Genomic DNA, 22,602 nt, shown 5'->3' with positions numbered 1-22,602 from the left:
TTATAGATTTTCTAAGTGTAAATTTTATAGTGACAAGTGGAGTTTATATTTTGGAATGTTACCTTGTTATCCTACTGTTGACATGATACAAAAATACACATTTCTTTCTGGTATTTGTTTGCTTTTGAATAATGAAGTTATGGCTTTACTACACAGCAAAATAGCACTGTAACTTACCCCAGGTAAGTTTATTTATTTAATTTGTTTATTGTAAGCAAATTTGGCCGATGATACAGTTTTAAAAGGAGAGAGAACACCAGCAATCTTTCATGATCACAAGTAATGAAATGGAACTGACCCTAAGTGACATTTGTGCTTAATTGAATTTTTTCATCAGTAATTTTTTTAGGCTTCTGTTTATTGAAACTTCTGTGATAGCAAGTAATAAATTTTTAGACTGTTTATCATTCTGCTCTCAGTAAGAGGCTATTGCATGACTACATTTTATATAATGAGGCCTAAAGGTTAGATTTGTAAAATGACTATTTTGGTTTTTTTTCCTGAATTATTTGATTCTGTATCTGTCTTCGTGTGAGTTTGTGTTTGTTTATACTTAGATATCTACACATGTAAACACTTTTCTTTGTCTCAGTTATATCAACCTGTTGACCAATTAAGTGATATTGCTGATGGAGTCCTTTACAGAAAAACAGCTGATTAATTTTTTAAAGCTATTGAAATGTTGACCTAATGGCTTGGGTTTCATTTACTAATTAAATCAATTCTGAATAGGGTATTAAAATGATAAAAAAGGACCATGTAATTATAAGCTTATGCTAGAGGTAGAAATATGATAAATTACTTATAAATTTTAAAAGTGTTAAGCACAACAAACACTTTCTGAAAATGCTTTCTTAGACTCCAGAAATTATGAAGCTAGAAGAAGAAGAGGTGAAGTTTCCAGGAACTAACTTTGATGAAATAATCGATGTCATACAGGTAACAAAGCTTAGAAACCATGAGAAATTATTTTTCTACCAGTATTTTTCCAGGTTGTTGACTATCTTTGAACTATCAATATCATGTTACAGTGCTTTGAGATGCTTTCTTTTACTTTTGAGTTAAATATACTTTTATTTTAAAAATTATAAAGTTGTTATTCTAGAATGTCTTTTGTCTGTATCACCTATCTGCCTTCATGAAGCTTCATGATTATCTGCCGTTTCCCACCTAGATTTTGTCTATCTAGTTTCCTGCTTTCTTCTTTCTTTCCACTTCCTTTGGCTTCTTTTCCTCCAATTTGTCTTTTTTTTCATTCTATTACATTTATCTATTTTGATTTTTGGATTTGTGGTGAAGTGACCAGTTAATTAATATTGAGAAAAAAAGTTGTGAGGAATCTACAATCCAAAGGAATATCCCATATGGAAAGAAGAGTTATAGAAATGATAGAAATAATGAAATAGAGGGAAAAATAGGCAGAAGTAAATTAAAAAGGGTGGGAGAAAAGATCATAGAACATTGAAACTGCTTGACTATTATGTCAGTAGACTTTAAAGAAGACATTTGATCATGTTTCTTTGACTTTTAGAGCTAAGATCAGTTTTGTTAATCATAAAATGAAATCCAATTTTAGAATATACAGAGGTGTGCAGTATATTAATGTTATTTGCTCACCGACGTGTCTTTTCTTATGTGAGTAGCCACATGAGAATTTTGAAGGCAGGGACCTTATTCATTTTTATATTCCTAATGCCTAGCAAAGGTACTTGGTAATTGTTTATGCAATATATAAGTGAAAGAAACGGTTATAGAAGTAGCAGAGGATTTAGCATTCAAAGACAGGTGTTCCTGTAGTAGCTCTGCCATTTATTAGCTGGGGACTTCATTTTTCAATGGAATAATATTACTGAGTTGTAGTAGTTAGAGAGACCCAAAGTGTTTTTGATTGAATTATTTATAGATAAAATGATGTGATATCTGTGATTTGCTTCAAAATGATATGTGAAGGGGAAAGTGGCTAGATGAGACAAGATTGACCATAAGTTGATAGTTGTTAAAGTTGGGGAGCAGATAAATGCAATTCATGTTATTTATGTAACAGATACAGTACATGGACACTGTTTACTTTTAAACACATATGATATATTTTGTAATAAAAAATTTAACAATTCCAGAAATAACTCTATTGATTATGATGTGGTAATACAAATAATTTGTAAGATGACTGACCTAATTGCATATTTAAATGTAAATTGTAATTTATATAAGAGCAAATAGTGATTTTGGTAGTGTGTTAGTCCATTTTGCATTGTTGTAAAGGAATTACTGGGTAATTTAAAAAGAAAAGAGATTTAAGGCCAGGCGCAGTGTCTCATGCCTGTAATCCCAGCACTTTGGGAGGCCGAGGCAGGTGGATTACCTGAGGTCAGGAGTTCAGGACCAGCCTGGCCAACATGGTGAAACCCTGTCTCTACCAAAAAATGCAAAAATTAGCCGGGCATAGTGGTGGGTGCCTGTCATCCCAGCATCTCGGGAGGCCAAGGCAGGAGAATTGCTTGAACCCAGGAGGCAGAGGTTGCAGTGAGCTGAGATCATACCATTGGACTCCAGCCTGGGTGACAAGAATGAAACTATGTCTTAAAAAAAAAAAAAAAAAGTGAAGAGATTTAATTGACTCATGGCTCTGCAGGCTGTAACAAGAAGCATGGTGCCAGCAACTACTTCTGGTCAGGACCTCAGGAAGCTTTTACTCAGGTAGAAGGCTGGGAGGGTCCAGATGTGTCACAAAGCAAGAGAGGGAGCAAGAGAGAGGGGAGGATGTGCCAGTCTCCTTTAAACAATCAGCTCTCTCTCACAAACTAACTTAGTACCATAGGGAGGGCACCAAGCAATTCATGAGAGATCGGCCCCCATGACCCAAGCACCGCCCACCAGGCCCCATCTCCAACACTGGGGATCACCCTTCAACATGAGATTTGGAGGGGACAAATATCCAGACCATATCAGGAAGCATCAGTTTTTTAATGATAATTATTAAGTTCATACATTTCTTGAGAGAAGTAATAGTGTTTTATGCAGGAATAATTATGTTTTTTAGTTTATTTTATGATTGCATAAAATCAATATTGGGTTCTAAAAAGACAAACTGATTGTGTAATTAAGGGTTCCTCAATATGGTATGTATGACTAATGTGTATATTATAATTAATGTGATACCACCTAATTAGAAATGCTGTTGGTTAACTTAGAAGTGTTTCTTAATTCACCTAGTTCCTTGCCTATAGTTGATACTCAGTAAATGTTGAACAAATACATGAATATAATAGTTTTGGTTTTGTTACTACCAGGAAGAGGAAAAATGTGATGAAATTCCAGACTCTGAACCAATTCTGGAGTTTAACAGAAGTGTTAAAGCTGATTCTACAAAATATAATGGTCCTCCATTTCCACCAGTTGCTTCTACTTTTCAGCCCACTGCCAATATTCTGGATAAAGTAATTGAGAGAAAAGAAACATTGGAAAATAGCTTAATTCAATGGTAAGTTTACAATGTTTTTGGTATGAATAGAACCATAGTAGCAAATATAAATGGAAAGTATTAAATTGTGGCTGAAAGTATTCCTTGTCTTCTTTTGTTTATTAAACTTTCTTTGCTTTAGTCACTGGAAAGTGTTTGATATAATGCTGAGGGCTTAACTATTGTTGGAGATAATTGTTTTTGTCCTTGAATATTTGTACTCAGTCTGTCTACTCTGGCAAAGTAGACTATTAGGAAACCTTAAAAAATGTACATTTCTTTAAGCCAGTGATTCATTTCCAGAAACTTATCCTAAGGAAGTAATTATGGTTTGCTACTAGGCCAGGGATCCCCAACCCCAGGGCCACGAACCAGTACCGGTCTGTGGCCTGTCAGGAACTAGGGAACTAAGCTGCACAGCAGGGGGTGAGCAGCAGGTGAGTGAGCATTACCACCTGAGCTCCACCTCCTGTCAGATCAGCCATGGCATTAGATTTCATAGAAGCACAAACCCTATTGTGAACTGTGCATGCGAGGGATCTAGGTTGCATGCTCCCTATGAGAATATAATGCCTGATGATCTGAGCTGAAACAATTTCATCCCAAATCCATGCCCCCATCCCCTACCCCACCACCCCTGCCCTGGTCTGTGAAAAAATTGTCTTCCACAAAACCAATCCCTGATGCCAAAAAGGTTGGGACTGCTATACTAGGCCATATAATACCTAGAACTACAAAGAAGGCACTGTTCAGGTTTGTTACATTCTGATAACAACAAGTTGTAATATGTTACTGTTGTTACATATTACAATAACAATTGTAACTTGTTACATATGAATATGAAATGAACTCTATTATTTGTATTTTTACTTGTAAGAAACCTTAAGGAAGTTATGGAATAAGTAAAATGGCTGAATATTAATATAATTATGAAAATTAGGTTTAGAATAAATTTAGTGATATAAAAAGATATTAATAACGTACTGGCATATAAACGAAGCAGGATACTAACAGTGTAACCCCAGTTTACAATATCTTACTCAAAAGTAAGTATACAGCCAGTGCAGTGGCTCACGCCTGTAATCCCAGCACTTCGAGAGGCCAAGGCGAGTGGGTCACCTGAGGTCAGGAGTTCGAGACCAGCCTCACCAACATGGTGAAACCCTGTCACTACTGAAAAAACAAAATACAAAATTTAGACAGGTGCGATGGCGCACACCTGTGGTCTCAGCTACTCGGGAGACTGAGATAGGAGAACTGCTTGAACCTGGGAGGTGGAGGTTGCAGTGAGCTGAGACTGCGCCACTGCACTCCAGACTGGGTGAAAGAGTGAGACTGTCTCAAAACAAAGCAAAACAAAACAAAAAAGTGTGCATAAAACAAAAGTTTGAAAAAGCATATATACCAAATTGACTGTGTTTATCCCTGAACCTAGGATTATAGGCAAGCTTTATCAATGTTTTAAACTCTTACATATTTTCTAAATTTTCTATAATGAACGCCTATTATTTATACAATAATTTTTAAGAAGTCTATTAGTTGCACTAAAGATATGTTCTAGAAGTCTCCTGTTCCCCTTTCCCTTCCTGAAGATGACCTTGGAAATAGATTTTTTCTTTACATTTTAAGAGGAAAACTACCTATAATATAGCCTATATGTGTATTGCCTTGAAGAGAGGGCAGCTAGACTTCTTTTCTAGCTCTGATCTTACATGGTTTTTATGTGTGCGCTCAGAGTGGAAATCAAACAGTTTAGGTACATGATATGCCAGAGTCATTGGTCCAAGTCTTATTTTGAGTTTAGGAGTTCTTTTAAGCTTTTCATTGGACTAATCTGGAAGATTTTAATTTGATTTCATAAACTATCTCCCACAAGGAGATTCTGTTTACTGTGGTTTATCTTCTTCAGAGGCACTTTTTTTTTTTTTTTTTTGAGACAGAGTCTCACTCTATTGCCTAGACTTAGTGCAGTGGTGTGATCATGGCTCACTGCAGCCTCGACCTCCTGACCTCAAACCATCCTCCCACCTCAGCCTCCTGAGCAGCTGGGACTACAGGCACATACCACCATGCCCAGCTAATTTTTGTATTTTTTGTAGAGATAGTGTTTTGCCCTGTTTCTCAGGATGGTCTTGAACTCCTGAGCTCAAGCAATCTGCCCAACGTGGCCTCCCAAAGTGCTGAGATTACAGGTGTGCACCATGATGTCCAGCCCATTTTATTTTTTTTCTTTCAGATTTAACTTTCAGAATGACTACTTTCACGCCAACATGTTTGTGACATTGGTAAAGGTTATTTTTAAGGGTGGTATGTCTGACATTTTTTACATTTCAATCAAATTGAGGAATCTTAACTTTTATCTACCCCACCATCCCCTCAGGGTAGAGCAAGAAATAATGTCAAGAATTATCTCTGGGCTCTTTCCAATCCAGCAACAGATTGCACCTAATATCAGTGTTTCAGTCAGTGAGACAAGTGAACCACTGACTTCTGACATTGGTAAGTGAAATGGAATCTTTTTTGTTTTTATTAAAAGACAAAAGCTTTAGTTCATTGTGGATTTATATATTCCAGAGGTCAAGTAAATTCTCCAGTAACAAAAGGTAAGTTCTTCTAACCTTACTTCCTAGTACTTCTTTGGTGATGGTTAGTTCTCTCTCATCCTCTTATTTCATATTGCAGCTTTCAGATTATTAAACCACTCTTCATACCTCCCACCCCAAATCTCTCTGTTATCCCCCTAGTACTTTGTACATATTTTTGTTATAGTAATTATCAGATTGTATTAAAGTTGGTTTCCATATCTGTCTCACCCTTTAGATTATAAATTACTTAGGATTTAAGGATGTTTCTCCTTTTGTGCCTAGTCCTTGCCTGAAACCCAACAAGAGTTTAATTATTCATTGAATGGTTAAAATGAGCCTTTCTTTATGGAGCCTATGCCATTCTTTTTTTCCTTCCCTCCTTCCCTCTTCTTCTCCCCCTTTCTCTTCTCCATTTTTTTCTTTCCTTCCTCTTCTTTTTCTCCTTCCCGCTTTTCCTTTTCTTCTCCCCCTTCTCTTCCCCATTTTCTTTGCTTCCTCTTCTTTTTCTCTTTCCCCCCTTCCCTCTTCTTCTCCCCATTCTCTTCCCCATTTTTTCCTTCTCACTCTTCCTCATATTTTTCTTCCTTTCCACGTCCTTTTTGTTTTTTTGAGGTAAGTTTACTTGCCATAAAAGTCACCACTTCTAAGTGTACAGTTTGACAAATTTTTTGTTTGTTTGTTTTAATTAGAGCCAGGGTCTCCTTCTGTCATCTAGGCTAGAGCCTGGACTGCAGTGACATGATCATAACCCACTGTAACCTCTAACTCCTGGGCTCAAGCAACTCTCCTGCCTCAGCCTCCCAAGTAATTAGGACCATAGGTATGCACCACCATGCCCAGCTAAAAATAATTTTGGGGCCAGGCACAGTGGCTCACACCTGTAATCCCAGCACTTTGGGAGGCCAAGGAGGGCAGATCACCTGAGGTGAGGAGTTCAAGATCAGCCTGGCCAATATGGTGAAACCCTGTCTCTATGAAAAATACAAAAATCAGCTGGGTATGGTTGCACACACCTATAATTCCAGCTACTCCAGAAGCTGAGACAGGAGAATTGCTTGAACCCAGGAGGTGGAGGTTGCAGTGAGCCAAGATCACGTCACTGCGCTCCAGCCTGGGCAATAAAGCGAGACTCTATCTCAATCAGTCAATCAGTACATTTTGTAGAGATGGGGTCTTGCTATATTGCCCAGGCTAATCTCATGCTCCTGGCCTCAAGTGGTCCTCCTGCCTCAGCCTCCCAAAGAACTGGGTTTACAAGAGTGATTCACTGCACCTGCCCCAGTCTGACAAGTTTTGACAAGTTCACACAGCTATATATTAGCCACATAATCATAAGATAGAAAAACATTTCTGTCTTCTCCAAAAGCTTCCTTATGCTATTTTGCAGTCAATTCCTAAACCTCACTCATGCACTGTTCTCAAACAACACTGACCTGCTTTCTATTACTGTATTTTTACCTTTTCTAGAATTTCATACATATGTAATCATGCAATATGTAGCCCGTTGTTGGCTGGCTTCTTTTATTAGCACAATATTTTGACAATCATGCTATTGCATGTAGTAATACTATAATGTATAGATATACCATAATTTGTCAATCCATTTACCAGTTGATGGACGTTCGTAGTCTTTTCAGTTTTTGGCTATTATGAGCAAAGCTGCTATGAACATTTGTAAGCAAATCTTTGTGTAGAAATCTTTTAATTTTGCTTGGTCATATGATAAGTAAATGTTTAACTTTTTAAGAAACTGCTAAACATTTCCAAAAGTGGGTGTACTATTTTGCATTCCACCCAGCAGTGTATGCGACTTTAGTTGCTCCACATCCTCCCCAACACTTGGTGACTTGCTGTTGTCAGTGTTTATAATTCTAGCCATTTCTGAACATATGTGGAGGTATTTCCTTAACTGTACTAATAACTGAGTAGTATCATTACTAATGATGATGTACAACTTTTTAATGTATTTATTTGCCATCTGTATATTTACTTTGGTGAAATCTTTTTAAATCTTTTGACCATTTTTAAGTTTGAGTTGTATCTTCATATTACTGAGTATGAAGTTTTTTATCTATTCTGGATACAAGTCCTTTATTGGATATGTTTTGTAAATATTTTCTTCTACTTTGTGTTTTGCCTTTTTGTTTTCTCAGTATTCTATTTTGAAGACAAAAAGATTGATTTTGAAGAAGACTAATTTATCAGATTTTTTTCTAGTAGTTTGTAGGGATTTTTGCATGCTGTTTTTAAAAAAACTTTGCTAACCCAAGATCACTAAGATAGTTTCCTATGTTTTCTTCTGGAAGTTGTATGGTTTTAGATTACACATTTAGGTTTTAGTTTATTTTGAGTTAAGTTTTATGGTGTGAAGTAAGGATCAAGTTCTTTTTTGTTTGGGTGTTTTTTTGGCTTATGGATATCCAGCTGTTCTAGTATCATTTGTTGAAAAGATTATCCTTACTTCATTGAACTACCTTAACACCTTGGTTGAGCATCAATTGGTTATGTATGTGTGTATCTTGTTTTTGGGCTTTGTATCCTATCCCATTCACCTGCAAGTTATACTAATACCATACTTATTGATTACTGTAATTTAATAGTAAGACTTGAAATTGGATAGTGAAAGTTTTTCTAACTTTTTTTTTTTCTTTTCATTCCTGTTTACCATTATTTCTACTTTTTTTCTTCTTTCCAGCCTCAGGATAAGCTATTCTTTCTCCCTCATAGACTATCCTTTAACAGCCCGAATCCTAGACTTCAGAGTCTATATCCACCACTTTAATTTCTCATTACTCACTTCCTCTTTAGTCCTTATGGGTTGGCCTTCTTTTGCCCTCCCCTTCAGGAAATTCCTTTCTCATAGCATTTGCTTGTGAAAAATGCTTCCCTTTTTCAAATCCTTGTTTTAGCGAATGGCTCAAGCATAGGCACTATTGACCATCTCTGATTCTTAAATTCTTCTGGTGTTGGCTTCTTAAACTTCATTCTGTTACTCTTCCTCTTGTTGTTTTGTTTTTTTTTTTTTTTTAACTTCTTTAAGACCTTCATTTTCTCATTTTATTTTCTGCTACTTGAATAAATTTATTTCACTAGTTCCCATGCTTTGCCCTCTTTTCTGTTTTTTCCAGTTTCCTCCTGACATTAGTTATCCTGTGTCAGTTGATGAACCCTGAGCCATGTATTTGGGCCGACAACTTGCAGTTATGCTCGTTGGTGAATATTCTGCTTGATGCTCCCCTGGCATCTCATCCTTAGTATGTCTAAAATGCTTCTCATTTTTGATATCACAATTCTCCCAGCACCCATAATCTCTAAAGCCTTGGAGTTATTATTTGTTCTATTTTCTTTGCTTTACTCTTCTTCATTCCCCACTCAGCTATACCCTATATCCCAGCTTCATAGAGTTTATAGTTGCATTTGGTTAATTTGTCCTGTTTAGCATAGCTCACATGCCTCCTTCTGTTGTTACTATCCTGGTTTTCTTTCATCATCTCATCTTTGAAGGAAGGACAAAAATGAACAACAAATTTATGAGAAAATTGTTTTCCTGGTGAAAATCAGACAATTTACAAATTGGGCATTTAGATCCTGTTTTCTTCCCTGTAAAAGATTTGTGTTTGCTTTTGTTTTGCCAGTGTCTGGGTAGGGATTTGGGGCCTTATAAAAAAGATGTTCTGATTTTTGGTCATGCTTAAAGAATGAATTATGGAAACTAAAAAGGAGATGTATCAACATATATTATTGAATATAAATTTGGGATTGTGATAGTCTCTGCTATGGTAACTCGAGCAAATTGCTGTTACTTACCCCATCAACAAGTGATACCACTACACTTCTACCCACTTTTTAGGGAATTCTGGATATTGTTACTATAGTTGTATTACTTAAGGAGTACTCTTTGGTGAGGTCACATCTCCATCAAGTTGTACAGATTAGTATCCACTTATTTTCCACATGGAGCTTTATAAATATCACTACTTTAAGTCAAGTAAAGTCTATTCGGGAAGTTTTACTTAATTTGATGTACATTAATGTAAGTGAAAAGTACAACCCATTCAGAAATTAATATACCTATAGGACATCTGATAACAAGCACCTCAACTGCAGTAGATGTTAATAACTGATGTATCTGAAACTAGAAGGAAGGGAGGTTTGCCTTCATATTTAGTGCATTCTTTTGTTTTAGTTGAGATCTGTCACAGAGTTTCCTGTTGTTATACTCTTGGAAATGTGAGTTATATTCAGATGAGGGCATTTAATGTGCTCATTTTTATCACTAAATTCTATAGTAGTAGAGAAGAGGCCACCTGAGTAAATTTTCATCTCCCTTTTTTTTTTATTTACAGAGAATATTTGTTATGTAAGTTGTCCTCTTAGTCTTTTTCATAATAAGTAGATATGTTTGTATTTTCATTTTTATTCCTCTTTCCACCCTCCCCCACCCACCTCCATACACATATATTGGCATCTCTAAACTTTTAAGAATGAAAATTTGGTCCAGGCGCGGTGGCTCTCGTCTATAATCCCAGCACTTTGGGAGGCCAAGGCAGGTAGATCACCTGGTGTCAGGAGTTCAAGACCAGCTTGGCCAACATGGCGAAACCCCCATCTCTACTAAAAATACAAAAATTAGCCAGGCGTGATGGTACATGCCTGTAGTCCCAGCTGTTCAGGAGGCTGAGGCAGGAGAATTGCTTGAACCTGGGAGGTGGCAGTTGCAGTGAGCCAAGATCATGTCACTGCACTCCAGCCTGGGTGACAGAGTGAGACTCCGTCTCGAGAAAAGTAGTAATAATAATAATAATAATAATGAAAGCTTGAATTGCAAGCATGTTTCTTGCCCACTTATTCTGATTTTTTTTTTACTTTTAGTGGAAGGAACAAGCAGTGGCGCCCTCCAGCTTTTTGTTGATGCTGGTGTTCCTGTGAACTCAGACGTGATTAACCATTTTGTGAACGAAGCCCTTGCTGAGACCATTGAAGTCATGCTGGGTGACAGAGAAGCAAAGAAGCAATGTCCTGTTGCTACAGGTGTTTCTGGGAATGCTTCAGCAAATGAAACATATTTGCCGGTATGGGGAATTTTTGATACATTTATTGAAGAATAGTAAAATAGATGAATTTTAAGCCACATACCATAAGATCATGGTTTGTGGTAGAAGTATTATTATCATTTTTAGAGACATGGTCTTTATATATTGCCCTGGCTGGTCTTGAACTTCTGGGCTTAAGTGATGCTCCTGCCTCAGCCTCCTGAGTAGCTGGGATTACAGGCACCAGCCACCATGCCCAACTTGTGATAGAATTTTTTTCCTTGTTACTATGATTAAAGTAACATTTCCCCCAGCATTTTATTTTAAAAACTTTTAAATCTATAGAATAGTTGAAAATATGATACAGGCCGGGTGCGGTGGCTCAAGCCTGTAATCCCAGCACTTTGGGAGGCCAAGACGGGCGGATCATGAGGTCAGGAGATCGAGACCGTCCTGGCTAACACTGTGAAACCCCGTCTCTACTAAAAAAATACAAAAAACTAGCCGGGTGAGGTGGCTGGCGCCTGTAGTCCCAGCCACTCGGGAGGCTGAGGCAGGAGAATGGCGTAAACCCGGGAGGCAGAGCTTGCAGTGAGCTGAGATGCGGCCACCGCACTCCAGCCCGGGCAATAGAGCGAGATTCCGTCTCAAAAAAACAAAAAAAAAAAGAAAATATGATACAATGAACATCTGTACACCCTTTACCTACACAGTTGTCCATTGGTATACGTGGAGAACTGGCCAATCCTTGCATACTGGAGTCTCATAGTTGGCCCTGTAAACCCGAAGAATATGAAAAGTCAGACCTCTATATATATGCATTTCTTGTCTCATGAATACTGTTTTTGATCCACATTTGGTTGAAAAAACCAAATTTGTATGATTGGCCTCTCGCAGTTCAAACCTAAGTTTTTATTTAGTTAGTTATTCAAGGGTCGTTCATATTTACTGATTGATAATATTTTGGCACACTTATAAAAATCTGTCTTTATATCTGCTATATATTATGTATCCTTTAAAAACCATTTGAAAGTTACAGACATCATAACACTTTACCTCAGAAGCATCAGCAGTATCACCACAGAACAAGTTGCTTTCTTACATAACCAAAATACCATTATCAACCCCCCCAAATTTAACATTGACATGTTAATAATATAGAACATAGAGACCATATTTAGATTTCCCTAATTGTTTCAAAAAAATCCTTTATAGTTTTTTTTTAAATCAAGATATAGCCAAGGATCATTTATTGCTTTGCATTATTATATAAACTGATATTTTTAATCTTTAAAAGAAAATACATTTCAGGAACTTTTATTGCTTTTTTAATCAACATTACTTGTGTTAAAAAGAATTTATAATCTATTATAGCAATATGAAATTATACAAAGCCAAAATTTACTCTGTATTACCAGTTGTTTAAAACTGTAGTTACGGCCAGGCGTGGTGGCTCAAGCCTGTAATCCCAGCACTTTGGGAGGCGGAGATGGGCGGATCACGAGGTCAGGAGATCGAGACCATCCTGGCTAACACGGTGAAACCCTGTCTCTGCTAAAAAAATGCAAAAAACTAGCCAGGCGTGGTGGTGGGCACCTGTAGTCCCAGCTACTCAGGAGGCTGAGGCAGGAGAATGGCATAAACCATTCATTCGGAGTTTGCAGTGGGCTGAGATGGGCCACTGCACTCCAGCCTGGGTGACAGAGCAAGACTCTGTCTCAAAAAAAAAAAAAACTGCAGTTACTTCTGATCCTATAGATCACAAGGACATCATTTTACATACGTGAAACATTTAAACATCATTCAATGTATAAACATAAAGTTATATACTGTATTTTACTTTTGTAGAGATTGTTGTGGTATAATGTGATTAGTGTGCCAAAGATTTGATCTGTAGTTTTGATCTGTGCTTTATTAGCTCATTGGGAATATATGCAGTACAGATGTGGTCAGGGTTATGGTTTTTTCTATGCCGATTACTTTGGTTTGCTTTCTGCCTATGTATTGCATATATTTTCATGAGGGTGATTGGATGAGAAAATGTGGGAAAACCAGGGTAAAGAGCTTGGACTTTGGGGTTGGTAAAACTTGGAATTTGAATTCCAAGCTCCACTACTTTAGTTTTATCTCTGTAATAAAGATAGAATACTTAGTTTAAATGACCATGGCTTTGCCAAAATCTGCTTAGTGAGTATCTAGTAGGGCAAGCACTAATCCCAGCCTGTGACTTATCATTCTTTTTTTTTTTTTTTTTTTTTTTTTTTGAGACGGAGTCTCGCTCTGTCGCCCAAGCTGGAGTGCAGTGGCCGGATCTCAGCTCACTGCAATCTCCGCCTCCCGGGTTCACGCCATTCTCCTGCCTCAGCCTCCCGAGTAGCTGGGACTACAGGCGCCCGCCACCTCGCCCGGCTAGTTTTTTGTACTTTTTAGTAGAGACGGGGTTTCACCGTGTTAGCCAGGATGGTCTCGATCTCCTGACCTTGTGATCCGCCCGCCTTGGCCTCAAAGTGCTGGGATTACAGGCTTGAGCCACCGCGCCCGGCCGATTTATCATTCTTTATCTTCAGAATTGTCATGGCTTTTCTTGGCCTTTTAATCTCTTACGTATATTTTAAAGTTAGTTCTTAAGTTCCATAAAAAATATTGTTGAGATTTCAGTGGGGATTAAACCAATTTTGACTGATTTAATTTAAGAAGGAGTGACATCTTTATGGTACTGTGTTTTCTTAGCCAAAGTTTTGTGGAAGATTAAGTGAGATGATATATGGACAGAGCTTAATCTAGTGCCTAGAACTTGGTAAATAAACACTCAGTTACTAATAGTTTATCATTTTTATTATCCATTACCAATACTAAAAGAATACCTTCAGATCCTTAATGATGCTGAGTTATATACATTAAATATAGTGTTATATTTGAAAACAACACTTCTATGCTATGTGTTTATGCAGTCAAGAAGAAAAAAAAGACATAATGTATTTCTTTCATTTTAAAATGAAGGCTAAGAGTACACTAATTATTAAGCAATGCTATAGAAATTCTAATGTGCTTCATGGTTTTAAATTGCATCTTAATTTGCAACCCATAATGCAGAATAAATAAAGGGTAATCACCTTATATAAAGACTTTTTAGAATGAAGAAAAAGTCAAATTTATATATATATATATATATATATTTTTTTTTTTTTTTTTTTTTTTTTTTTGAGACGGAGTTTTGCTCATGTCACCCAGGCTGGAGTGCAGTGGTGCTGTCTCGGCTCACTGTAACCTCTGCCTCCCAAGTTCAAATGATTCTCCTGCCTCAGCCTCCTAAGTAGCTGGGATTACAGGTGCCCGCCACCACACCCAGCTAATTTTTGCATTTTTAGTAGAAATGAGGTTTCACCATGTTAGCCAGGCTGGTCTCGAACTCCTGACCTCATGATCTGCCTGTCTCGGCCTCTAAAAGTGCTGGAATTACAGGCGTGAGCCGCCGCGCCTAGCTCAAATAATATATATATATATATATTTTTTTTTTTTTTTTTTTTTTGAGACGGAGTCTTGCTCTGTCGCCTGGGCTGGAGTGCAGTGGCCGGATCTCAGCTCACTGCAAGCTCCGCCTCCCGAGCTTCTCCGCCATTCTCCTGCCTCAGCCTCCCGAGTAGCTGGGACTACAGGCGCCCGCCACCTCGCCCGGCTAGTTTTTTTTTTTGTATTTTTTAGTAGAGACGGGGTTTCACCGTGTTCGCCAGGATGGTCTCGATCTCCTGACCTCGTGATTCGCCCGTCTCGGCCTCCCACAGTGCTGGGATTACAGGCTTGAGCCACCGCGCCCGGCCTTCAAATAATATATTTTTTAAATGGTCAGAGGACAGGAGCAGACAGTTCATACACATCAAAGAAATACGAATCACCCATGTAGATATAAAAAGATGAAGATGATCAACCTCATAGATAATAAGAAAACAATTTATTGAAATTCCATTTTTACTTACCGGATCGGCAAAACTCTAAAAGTTTGATGATTTTGGGGGACATTGTCATTTTCCTACCTCTGGTGGTAGTATAAAATAGTAAAATCCTGTAGCAGGAAGTCTGGCAATATTTATTCAAATTAAAAACATAATTAGTTCTTTAATAGAGCAGTCCCACTTCTGGGAACTTATTCCATAGATATATCCATATATCATACACATGAAATGACTGAAGTCAAGATTATTTGATAACTCTGAGGAAGGGCTCTAGGTAGAAAGGACAAGAGTAGGAGAGACACTTAATTTTCACTATCCGTTTGTACCTTTTGAAGTTTGAACCATTTGAATGATTACCTATTCTACAAATTAATATTAAATTGTTACATTTTTCCTTCTCCAGTGCTTTCCATCTCCCTGCTGTCTTCATTTCTCCCTAACTCCCACTTTTTCTTATCCTTTCATTACTTTTTATATACTCAGTTTTTTGTGTGTGCTAAAAGGCTGATTTTTTGGTATTTTGTCAATCAGTTAAAATGCTTCCTTTCTGTTTTATGCCTTTCCTTCATGTTTGTAATTGGGTTTGATCTTCAGCTTTGTCTGTTTAATCTTCTTCTTTATTTTTAAAATTTCAGCTTTTATTTTAGGTATAGGGGGTACATGTGTAGGATTGTTATATGGATATATTGGACCCAGATAGTGAGCATAGTACCCAAAAGTAGTTTTTCAACCCATTCCCCCCTTCTTCCCTCCTGCCCCCTGCCATCATAGTCCACAGTGTCTATTTTTCTCATCTTTATGTCTATGTGTGCTGAATGTTTGGCTCTCACTTATAAGTGAAAACATGTGGTATTTGTTTTTTTCTTCCTCAGTTTGTTCAGGATTATGGCCTCCAGCTCCATCCATGTTGCTGCAAATAACATGATTTAGTTCTTTTTTGTGGCTGTGTAGTATTCCATGATGAATGTGTACCACATTTTCTTTATTCAGTCCACCGTTGTTGGGCTCCTAGATTGACTCCACATCTTTGCTGTTGTGAATAGTGGGGCAATGAACATATGAGTGCATATGTCTTTTTGGTATAATGATCCTTGGGGTATATACCCAGTAATGGTCTCAAAAGAAGACATACAAGCCGTCAACAAACATATGAAAAAATGCTCATCATCACTAATCATCAGAAAAATGCAAATTAAAACCACAGTGAGATACCATTTCAGTCAGAATGGCTATTATTAAAAAATCAAAAAAAAAAAAAACATCACCATAAATATATACACTTGCTATGTACCCACAAAAATTAAAAATTAAAAATTTTAAAAACAAACAAATAGCAACAAAATACAAACCAACAGATGCTAGTGAGGCTGCAGAGAAAAGGGAATGCTTATACACTGTTGGTAGGAATGTAAATTACCTTTTCTGTATTTTAAAAGCGGGTGCCTTAGAATTCTGTGGAGACCACTTCAGAGGCAGAGTTATTTCAATTGCCTGTGACTTTCTTCAGGCCAGTTGTAGACTAACAGGTAGAGGTTCAAGAGGTAGGGTCCTTAACCCCACCATCAATTTAAATTATATGTAGCCTATGAATGAGTTCATGTTATTATTTCAAATTACTTTTATTTGGGTGATTATAAACACAGTTTATCTTCTTGTATTAATTTATTTTAGGCAAGAGTGTGTACCCCACTGGCTACTCCACAGCCTACGCCTCCTTGCTCACCTTCATTATCTACTAAGGAGTGTGTTTTGGTAAAGACTCCAGATTCTTCTCCCTGTGATTCAGATCATGATATGGCTTTTCCTGTGAAAGAAATATGTGCTGAAAAAGGTAGAAACTTTATTTCTATAACTCAGTGTTAATATTAGCAACTATTAAATACAATTTCATGATTGTCTTATAAGATGCTTTATGAGATTATTGTATATGTACTTGTTGCTTACTAGGTTTTAGTAAATCATTTTTTCTCGCAAGGAAATTTAGGAATTGATTGCAACTTCTTTAAGTCTGTAATTGAGGCCAGGCATGGTGGCTCACACCTGTAATCCCAGCAGTTTGGGAGGCTGAGGCAGGTGGATCACGAGGTCAGGAGTTTGAGACCAGCCTGACCAACATGGTGAAACCCCTGTCTACTAAAAATACAAAAATTAGCCAGACTTGGTGGCATGTGCCTGTAATCCCAGCTACTCAGGAGGCTGAGGCAGGAGAATTGCCTGATCTTGGGAGGCAGAGGTTGCAGTGAGCCGATATCGCACCATTGCACTCCACCCTGGGTGATAAGAGTCAGACTCTGTCTCAAAAAAAAAAAGTATATAATTGAATAGATGCTTAGACTACTTTAAGTATTAAAAATGATATCTTCTCAAGGTATTTTTTAATGCTTTATTAAATTTAGGAATTTTCACATTAATGACTACCACCATTGTCATTATTAATTATAATTGCCATTATTTGTGTGCTAAAATGGTAAAGGATATCTGAAGCAATGTATCATGCCATCCTGTGGAGTTCTTTACTGACTACTATCTTTTTCTGTCTTTTTTAAAAAAAAAATCTTTAGGAGATGATATGCCTGCCATCATGCTTGTTAAAACTCCAACAGTTACCCCTACTACTACACCTCCTCCAGCAGTGGCAGTTTTTACCCCAACTTTGTCAGATATTTCCATTGATAAATTGAAGGTATCAAGCCCAGAGCTTCCCAAGCCATGGGGTGATGGAGACCTGCCACTGGAAGAAGAGAACCCTAACTCACCTCAAGAAGAACTTCATCCAAGAGCTATGTAAATAAGAACATACTCACTAGTAACTGTACATTTCAACTTACGTTTGACTTATGTAATCCATTGAAAACATAGAAATATTATACAAAGCTTTATAAACCACAGACTACCTTATACTTTGAAAGAAAGAACTTTCATAAATTTTGAGTTTTGAAAAATTATCAAATTATACCTTCACCTTTTTTCTTAAAAGGTTTGAAACAGATAGAAATAAAGGTATCTATTACATTGTTAATAAAATAGAAAACAATTTCTCACTATTGTGGGTCATTATTTACTATCATCAGTTAACTTATATTTTTATATATAAGTTAAAATATATAAAATTTTATATTTTATATAAATAAATAAATTTAAATTTAAATTTATTTAAATAAAATTTTATTTTATTAAAATTATTAAATAAAATTTAAATTTAAATAAGTAAATAAATAAACTTTAAATTTAAATTTAAAATTTAAAATCGTTTTCATGCTTTAATCATAAGCCATCTTGAAAGCTCTTCCAGACATCAAATAAATCTAATAGATTTATTTCTATTTAGATTTCTATGTAGATTTATTTCTATTTCTATGTAGATTTATTTGATGTCTGGAAGAGCTTTCAAGATGGCTTATGATTAAAGCATGAAAACGATTTTTAAAAATCTTGTTAATTATAGTAGTGCAGATTTAAGAAAATATTTTGCTAAAGGAGACATAGTCTTCAAGTCTATTTTTTATATCAAAAAGAATACAGGCCTTCAGTGACCTAACAAGCTCAAAATATGTGTTTATTTTCTTAGTGTAATGTCTGTGGCTAAGGATGAAGAACCAGAGAGTATGGATTTCCCTGCTCAGCCTCCACCTCCAGAGCCAGTTCCCTTTATGCCATTTCCTGCTGGCACCAAGGCCCCTTCCCCCTCACAGATGCCAGGTTCTGATTCATCAACACCGGAGAGCACATTGAGTGTTACTGTCACTGAAACTGAAACTTTAGATAAACCTGTCTCTGAAGGAGAGATTTTATTTAGCTGTGGTCAAAAATTGGCCCCCAAAAGTAAGTTAATTTGTATTAATTGATTTCACTTGTTAGATTATGGTAATCCCCTAAGTAATACTTTACTGTTTAAAGTGTTTTTACTTAACTTTCAAGATTTAACATGGTACAGTAGAAAGAATGGGGGGCTCAATGCAATTTAGTTAACTTTTCTGGGTCTTAACTTCAGAAAGTAAAATCTTCCTTATAATCCCACCCTCCAGAAATAATATCACTATTAATGGTTTTGGGTAGACCTTTCCAGTCTTTTTTGTCTATGGATGTATGTTTACCTTTAAAAATAGGATCTTATTATGCATATTGTTTTGAAACCTGACTTTTTTTTTTTTTTTTGAGACAGGTTCTCACTCTGTCATCCAAGCTAGAGTGCAGTGGCGTGATCATGGTTCACTGCAGCCTCAACTTCCCGGGCTCAAGCAATACTCCCACCTCAGCCTTCTGAGTAACTGGGACTACAGGCATGTGCCACCATGCCTGGCTAACTTTTATATTTTTTTGTAGAGATGAGGTTTCACCATTTTGCCCAGATTGGTCTCAGACATCTGAGCCCAAGTGATCTGCCCGCCTTGGCCTCCCAAAGGGCTGGAATTATAGGCCTGAACCACCACACACAGCCTGAAACCTGAATTTTTGTTACCTAATAATGTATTGTGGATATCTTTTAATATGACTCCATAGTTTTCTTATTTTTCTTTTATGGCTGTGTAGTCTCTTTACTCCCTTAATAGAGGGCATTTAGATTGTTTTCAATGCTTTCAGTCTATACACAACTGGCTAATTACCATCCTTTCATGTATATATATTTTTGGTGCACTTATCCAGTCTCTTCCTTAGAATACATGCCTTAAAGTGAAATTGCTGAGTCTGCTTTAAAGATGTATCACCAACATGCTCTCTAGAAAGGATTTTTTTTTCTTTGCTTTAAGTTCTAGAAAGAATTTTTAGCTCTTAATCTGTTTAATTATATCAACAGTATATGAGAGTACCTGTTTCTCAATTTCATAACTACAATTGATATTTATAGTTTTTAATTTCTAACAAACTGGTAGGTTAAACAAAATTCTCATCTTTGTTGTAAATTGTACTTTAAAAAAACTGGTAAGATTGAGTGGTTTGTGAATTACTTATTTATAAACTTTGCCAATATTTCCATTGCAGTATAATTTTGAATCTAATATGCTATGGCTTTATGGTCAGATTGTTTACTAAATTTGTGTTTCTTTTTTTTTTTCTAAATTTTTATATTTTAATTTCTAGTTTTAGAAGATGTAGGACTATACCTGACAAACCTTAATGATAGCTTATCCAGCACTCTGCATGATGCTGTTGAAATGGTAAGTAACGATCGACTCCAACACTGAATTCTGATAGGAAGAATATCTTTATGAATTGGTTGCCATTGATCAGGTTTTTTCTCAATTTTTTGAGTTATAGACACAAAATTTAGTAAAATAACCATGAAATAATTTAGGGCTTCTTGCATATTTCATTATATAATCTTATAATTGTGAGAATGAAAAAAAGTTATTATTCACCCTTGTGGCTCTAGGAAAAAAAAATACATTTAATGTAATTAGGTAATAAAATCTAGCTGATTGCAAATTGTTACCTCTGTATGTTGTCTTTACAATATTTAAGCAAGATCTTATCTATTTCAACCAACTCTCTTATAATACATTTGTTATTTTTCCCTAACCATGATTATAATTCTTTGTGCTAATAAATGTTTAAATTTAATGGCTTAAAAAGAAAAATGAGGTCCAGGGATGCTAACCCTTTCTAGTTTTTATCTATCTCTGTAGAAGCAAAAGTTGGTATTTAAAAATATCACATTATATATAAATATATAGAAATGATAGTAAGAATTTTCTTTTGTAAAAACTGTTAAGGAATAGAAATCTTTACTTTATATGTTTTTAAACAACCTAAGCAAGGAAAGATAATTGTACTCAACTATCATCTATATTTATTCACATCTTTTTAAAGCATTGTTGCATTTTTTTTAAGTTATTTCACATAGGCCTATGAAAATGCTTCATTAATAAGTTTTTTGATAAGATTTTAATGAAACAATTTTTAAACAGTAATTATTTATTGCAAGTAATTGGTTGAGTTAATTGTGAGGAGAGCACAGCAATCACTTTTATGAAATAATATGGGAAGAAGGCATAAATGAGATATCTTTATTTTCAGAGAAGCATTACTAACATTTGGCCTATTTAGTGTACCATGATAGCATTTTTCTCCTTTCTTTGAACTTTTTCAAGTGGCAAAGCATGTTTAAATTTATTTAAAGTAAATAGCTAAACCGAACCAAGACTAAATTATAACTTGTTTCTCTTTTTCTACATTTGAAACTAAATTCTAATTTTGATGTTTTTACTACGCCTAAATCACATATGCTACAAATTCATAATAAAGTCAAATACAAAAGTACAATCTGGAAAAACCCCAAATAACTTGAAGTCATGTACCAGTTGGCATTTATCTATACATAGCTAGGGGATAGGTACTTATAATTTAAAATCATGTTAATACCTGTATTTACAAGATAGTCTACTTTATTGGACTCTGAGGCCCACACTGTTCCTCATTGTTGAGACGAGCCTATTTTGAGGCACGAAGAAGCCTATACAGGATGCTCCAGTGAGGGTCTTCAATACCAACGCCCTCGCCAAGTAAGCCAGATGTCAGCCCAAAGGCAAAGGGACATTGAGGTCTATCGCTGCCATAGCGTACTTCTGCAGTTTTTCATTTTTGCTTGTGGTCCAGGTTGCAGCATTACAACGCTTTGCCCCCATTGCCACACTGTGGCATTACTTTACTGCAGAAATATGAAGAGAAGGCTGTGACCCAAAAACAGTGATATCATAAAAAACATTTAAGATTCATAGTAGCTCAACTGCATGGGACAGACGGTTTGATTTTTATGTTTTTATAATCTCCAGTTTACGTGTTACCGAATTACACTGTGGTTTATATTTGAGGCAAAGGTAGAGGGCTTTTATTATAGACAAATAGAAATGAGAACTGGATGAAAATAGAGTTCATCTCCTTTCCAAATGCTAATACCGTCATTTCATGACTGCTAAGTTTTTATTAATCTTAAATTGAGAAAAATGCAATTGTTCCAAATAATTTATTTTTATTAATTGTCTTTATGTTTCTTTTAGGAGGATGATCCTCCTAGTGAAGGGCAAGTGATAAGGATGCCCCATAAAAAATTTCATGCAGATGCAGTTCTTTCTGTTCTTGCTAAACAAAACCAGGAGTCAGCAGTTTCACAGCAAGCAGTCTGTCATTCAGAGGTACTTTTTAACTTTAATGACTTTTTTTTTTTTGGTTAGATATAAATACAGGAAAAAAATTAAAATATTCTTACTACTAGTTAAAGCATGCTAGTATTTTGTTTTTTCAAGGGTCAGTGTTATAGCAACTTTAACTTGGAGTCATGGAACTATAGAGTTTTATAACTGAAAGGAATTTAGACCATCTGTTCCAACCACCTTGTTCTACAGCTAAAAAAGCTAAAGCTTTGTGAGGATTATTCATTCATTATGCAGTTATTTATTGAGTATCTGTTATATGCCAGATACAACCTGGGAAAAGATACAAAGATAAATAAGACATGACCCCTACCTTTAAGCAGCTTACAGTCATGAAGGAAGATAAGGGCTTACACAAGTAATTATTCAACAGTGCAATAACTGATCAAATAGCTGTATTTACAAGTACTATATGAACACACAGGA

The 22,602-nt window shown here is 36.1% G+C and overlaps 1 protein-coding gene across 8 annotated transcripts in view; it reads left to right on the top strand.

The window, feature by feature from the left end:
• Positions 1 to 22,602, top strand: part of KIAA0586 (KIAA0586 ortholog) — a 134,028-nt gene that overhangs the window by 49,006 nt on the left and 62,420 nt on the right. For all 8 annotated transcript variants that reach the window (XM_033187893.1, XM_033187894.1, XM_033187886.1 and 5 more), the window contains 9 exons: positions 859 to 939; positions 3,291 to 3,481; positions 5,841 to 5,959; positions 10,918 to 11,117; positions 16,700 to 16,859; positions 17,590 to 17,812; positions 18,597 to 18,850; positions 20,108 to 20,184; positions 22,024 to 22,158. In XM_033187893.1, coding sequence (XP_033043784.1) covers positions 859 to 939; positions 3,291 to 3,481; positions 5,841 to 5,959; positions 10,918 to 11,117; positions 16,700 to 16,859; positions 17,590 to 17,812; positions 18,597 to 18,850; positions 20,108 to 20,184; positions 22,024 to 22,158 — 1,440 coding nt within the window. The remainder of the gene's footprint in view (positions 1 to 858; positions 940 to 3,290; positions 3,482 to 5,840; positions 5,960 to 10,917; positions 11,118 to 16,699; positions 16,860 to 17,589; positions 17,813 to 18,596; positions 18,851 to 20,107; positions 20,185 to 22,023; positions 22,159 to 22,602) is intronic.

Source organism: Trachypithecus francoisi, unplaced genomic scaffold (genome assembly GCF_009764315.1).
Source record: "Trachypithecus francoisi isolate TF-2019V2 unplaced genomic scaffold, Tfra_2.0 Lachesis_group3, whole genome shotgun sequence".
NCBI classification, from domain to species: Eukaryota; Metazoa; Chordata; class Mammalia; order Primates; family Cercopithecidae; genus Trachypithecus; species Trachypithecus francoisi.
The sequence above is the reverse complement of the archived record's forward strand: the minus strand, read 5'-3'. Positions and strand labels throughout refer to the sequence as shown.